Source organism: Cryptomeria japonica, chromosome 5, assembly GCF_030272615.1.
Source record: "Cryptomeria japonica chromosome 5, Sugi_1.0, whole genome shotgun sequence".
Lineage (NCBI taxonomy): Eukaryota > Viridiplantae > Streptophyta > Pinopsida > Cupressales > Cupressaceae > Cryptomeria > Cryptomeria japonica.
Genome location: NC_081409.1, coordinates 802100782 through 802105778, shown reverse-complemented (window position 1 = coordinate 802105778; position 4997 = coordinate 802100782). Strand labels below are relative to the sequence as shown.

Sequence of the window (4997 nt, the reverse complement as noted above, 5' to 3'; positions counted from 1 at the left end):
CTCAATACAATGCATAGGAAAAAGTCAAGGACATGTATCAAACTAAAATATTTCTATAAATGCAATATTAACAAAGGATTGATGAAAATGATGCATGGTGAAAAAAAAATCATTTTTATAATCGTATCAAATGGCATAGTTTAGGGTTCAATTTATATATGAATTATCTCTACTCTTTAAGTTTCACATTATTATCTTTAGAGGTTAGTCAACCTGATCTTCTATTATTTATTTTTACTCTCAAATGAGATCATACTCTCCTTTACATGAATGGATTTAAAGTGATATATGACATATGAAAACATATTACATCAACCTAGAATGCAAAAAGATATGTCTTATACAAAAACATAATAGATGAAGCAAGGGGAATGTTTTGACCTTGGAAAACCTTTTAATTGGTTGTATAATTTTTTATGTTTTGCAAGTTCAATAATGACATGAAAATTCATATTGAATGGGGAACCTTCAAAATATATTTTATTTTACATATGAGTCCTCATAGGGCATAATTGAAGTCTTTGGATTGGTAGAAAATTAGAATTTTTACCATACATTACAAATAAAATTATATTATATAATAAATAGTTCAATCCATGTCATTAAGATGATAAAAATATATATGATAATTAGATCTACATGAAATTTGATAAGAATGTCAAGGATGTTTTATGAATATTATGTTCTATACTACAACTTGTATTATAAAAATAAGGAGATATATTAAAAGAAATACAAATGACTATGTATATGTTAACAAATATGAATTTTAGAGATAGATATAAATACAACAAACTTACTAAACATTATTAGAAAATAATTAAAAAATATTAAAAATACTTATAAAATTAACAAAGGACCCTATACATAAAAAATAAATGCAATTAATGCTCTACATCAAACACTCATTTCAAATTTAAATGCCCCTATTTACGTTATATTTACACAAATACTCCTTGAAATGAAGGGCTAAGTTGTTTTTCAAAATTTAAAACTAGCTTTTTAATATATGTGTATGGGTAGTCTCACTATCTTGAAGTCCTCATGGAAGAATGATTACGAGATATGACCATGGTGCTATAATCTGATGGGTGGACCAATTAGATATAAAATAATTAATTATCTCATTCATTGTAGATACCTGCTCCTTATGTACTTTGTATATACCTAGTGCTACTTGCAATTGCAATTGAATGTGTAGAAGGAAACAAACACAAGATCATAAATTGTTAATCTATCCACGTTACAAACCATTAAAAATTCCTTATATTGCAAATTAAAAGCTTGGTTCCTATCAATAAGTATGGTCAAGCTAGTGTTGTTCTAGCAATGACCTCATGAACAAACCAATCAATATTCTTATCAGAAGATCCACCTTTCACCATCGCTTTCTTTGCTAATGTCTTCCATTGCAAAGCATTCTTCCTCAAGTCCACACCACTTTCACCTTCCATAATTGTCTTAATAGATTTCTCCATCTCATCCCTCCCAACTGGCCCATCTCTTGTTTTATTCAATCTTATCCCTGTCTTCCACACATCTTCAATATACTTAGAATTAGTCGTTTGATCACTCCTCTGAGAAATAGTTAGGACAGGTAACCCAGAACTGAGGCTCTCTAACGTAGAATTCCATCCAGAGTGTGTAACAAACATACCCACAGAAGGATGATTAAGCACTGCCATCTGTGGACACCACGATACAACTAGCCCTTGATCCATAGTTTCCTCAATAAAACCTTCTAGAAAATCACGTATGTCCTTTTCTTCTTCTTTGTTGTGATCAGGACGAATCACCCACAAAAAGGAATGTTGACTGGCCTTTAGGCCAAGGGCTATTTCTATGATCTGCTCTTTAGAAAGGACAGCTAAACTACCAAAGGAAACATATACAACAGTTGAGGCTTCCTTTTTATTGAGCCAATCTATACAGTTCGCTGCTTTCCAAAGATGTGTGCCCACGTCTTGGTCATTTGGATTATTTCCATCTAGGAAAGCCGAGGGAACAAGAGGGCCTACTGTTCTTATTGGAATGAGGGATTCCATGGATTGTATTTCTGCCATTTCCAGTTCATTGAAGGAGTTTCCTAGTATCCATGTGGCTTGAGAAACGGTACTGAATTGGTTTAGCTGGAATCGCAGCAGTGATGCATATGTATTTGATGGTTGTAGAAAGGATGGCAAGTCTGATTGGCATAGTTGTGGAAGTCCTGGTATTGCTATAATGTCTCTTGCATTCTCTGCTTCATCTTTTGCTTTCACTAGACACCAATATTAAAAATGATATAGTAGGAACAAATTTTATGAGAACTTTAATATTATTTGTATCTAATTACAGCATTCCATTTTTCTTCGTAACCGACATCATTAATGTTTTTCTTCAGAGAATTTACTTTTGAACAATATCATTTACAACTTTCACTCACTTAAACATGTACATGTTCATAAACCACAAAATTAAGTTAATGTTAGTACAAAATGCAACATCTATCTAGGGTATTTAAGAAGGGAAGAAAGTGCGATCCACACTAATTATCTAAATTAGCAATTAAGAGAAAGACAATCATTGTGTATATTACTAAAAGAAAATTAGCACACCATCACAAAATGAATGGAAAGACTTTTAAAATATTTTTAGTTTTCAAATAGATGTCATGGCAAAATTAAAGATTCTTAAAATAATATAGATCTTATTTTGTCATAAAGATAAAAGTTTCAATGTTAAGATTCATAAGATTGTATATTTTGTTAATTTAATGAAAATAAATTTATTTATGCAACATTTATGAATAATTGATATACATTGATAGAAACTATTTAATAATATATTTTTAAGAATAATTAGTGAAATGTAAATAACATATAAATACAATCTCATAGTCTCTAATGATAAAAAATTATACATACATAAATAAATATGTATATGTATATAGATCACATAAAGTTCTACATGACTATTTCAAATATATATATATTTGTGAGTTTTAGTTTACCATTAAAATTATGATAATAAATATCTCAGAAAAAAATTTATCGACATTTTTAATAATAATAATTGAAAGATTAATAATCCACTTTTATTGAAAAATAAAATAAAATAATTGAAAGATTAAAAAATCACATTAATCTTTTATTTTACAAATTTAAGATATAAAAATTTTAATTACTAATATTTATTTTAAAAGAAAACAATAGACCATACAACTCAAGACTTTCTCTTATTTTAAAAACTTAATTTATGAGTCTAAAATTAGATTATTGTTTAGTGGCAATGACTACTTGATAAAATACATCAATTCTTATATTAATTGTTCACATGGATTTGTTTAAAAATTTCAATCCTTAATACTAAAACAAAGACAATTAATTTAAAGGAATTATTAAAACCTTTAATACCCTGTCAATTCTATATATTTATATAATTACGACACACCAAAAAAGAGCTTATGAATTAAAAATAAATATCATAACAAAAAAAATAAAAAATCTATTATATAAATTACAAATTTTATTCCCCCAATTGAACTGCAAACACATTCTCTCTCTATATATACTAGCTTATATATATTTAATAATATATATAGAATAAGCCGAGAGGTATCGTTCTAAATGAACCATTAAAACTACAAAGATGAACCGGATTTAAAACATCATCATAAAAAACAAAACGGTTTTATAAAAACTGCATAGAGTATTCTAACAAAACCAAAGAAACCCTAAATATTAAAAAATTATGTAAGATAATCTGTAAATATTTGGATTAAGAAAAGCTTACCCATTCCTGCGTAAAAATGATAATAGATAGAATAAACTGCACATGACTGCGTCCAGAGAAGTGCTGAAGGAATATCAAACTTGTTTGCAATAATAGGAACCCACTCTAGAAAAGAGTCATAAACAATACAAGAGACTGTATCGCCTTCAGAATTAAGCCTCTCTATCAACTGTTCAAATTTATGACCTCCGACCTTTCTCAATAAATCAAATATCATGTCTCTGTCTTTCGTCTCTTCATTATCAGGAGAAAGCCCATCTGGAACTGTTTCAATTCTTATATCCTGCATAACAGTGGTCACATGAGCAGCAACCCCATCCTGAGCTTGTATCATTCGCTCTCTAATTCTCTCTGTGGTAATGAAGGTCACATGGAGGTTTTTGGAGACAAGCCTCTTGGCAAACTCCATTAATGGATTAATATGACCCTGGGATGGGTAAGGGAATACTACTACATGAGGCCGCTTAATTGCTGGTTGCTGATGCAATGACCCCATCTTTTAATCCAACTCAGGCTTCACTGCTTCATAATGGCACAGCTGCATTGTATTTATAATTAAATTGTAAGGAAATCATACACCGTCTTTATTGTTGTGTTTTAATTTAAATAAAGCAAAAATAGATACATTTTTGTTTTGAGATAAAATGACAAGTAATATGACGGAAGTGCTTACGTAAATGTTAGAGCATCTCAGAAGAGCGCATTGCGTTTCTTCTAGCTTTAAATGGTGCTACAAAATGGATCGCTGTGAGACGATGTTACATAAAAAGAAAAGTAATTTAAAAAATGTAAGTTTCTCAATAGGATAGAATATATCATCAATATCCATTCGCATATGCGAGGAATCGACTCTTCTGACTAACCATGGCTTATACTTTCCAAACATGTACACGGTCCTAGACCCATAATTAGAATCGAGAGGAAAAAATTGAATGCATCTAAAAATAGGTGGGGTATGTAGGTTACATTCTAAATTAAGTGACTTTTATAAGTGTAGGCTATGATATTTTTTCCTTCAAAGTGGTTTGAGTCGTTTGTAAATAAAAATTTTCAATATTATTTTTAAAATTTAAATGTTAAATTCGTAGTTATTTTTTAGGTCTGTGTTTCTTATAATTTGTATTAAAAATTATCAAGTTTTTAATTCATCCAAACAATTATCTCAAAAAATTTGGAGATCGTCAACCTTGCTATAATCTATCTAGATTTATGATAACTAAACA

General features: G+C 29.3%; 1 protein-coding gene across 1 annotated transcript; it reads right to left on the bottom strand.

The window, feature by feature from the left end:
* Positions 1-1149: 1149 nt before the first annotated feature.
* Positions 1150-4281, bottom strand: LOC131075566 (UDP-glycosyltransferase 74E1-like). Its single transcript, XM_059220277.1, has 2 exons — positions 3775-4281; positions 1150-2260 (listed from the first exon to the last, which is right to left on the bottom strand). The coding sequence occupies exons 1-2, from the start codon at positions 4268-4270 to the stop codon at positions 1308-1310; spliced, it is 1449 nt and encodes a 482-aa protein (XP_059076260.1). The 5' UTR covers positions 4271-4281; the 3' UTR covers positions 1150-1307.
* Between the last annotated feature and the right edge of the window lie 716 nt (positions 4282-4997).

Bases quoted from the DNA above. Each gene is read 5' to 3' on its own strand.
- LOC131075566 (XM_059220277.1), bottom strand. From the start codon at position 4,270: ATGGGGTCATTGCATCAGCAACCAGCAATTAAGCGGCCTCATGTAGTA. The intron at 2,261-3,774 runs GTAAGCTTTTCT...ATTGGTGTCTAG, and splicing joins TCATTTTTACGCAGGAATGG to TGAAAGCAAAAGATGAAGCA.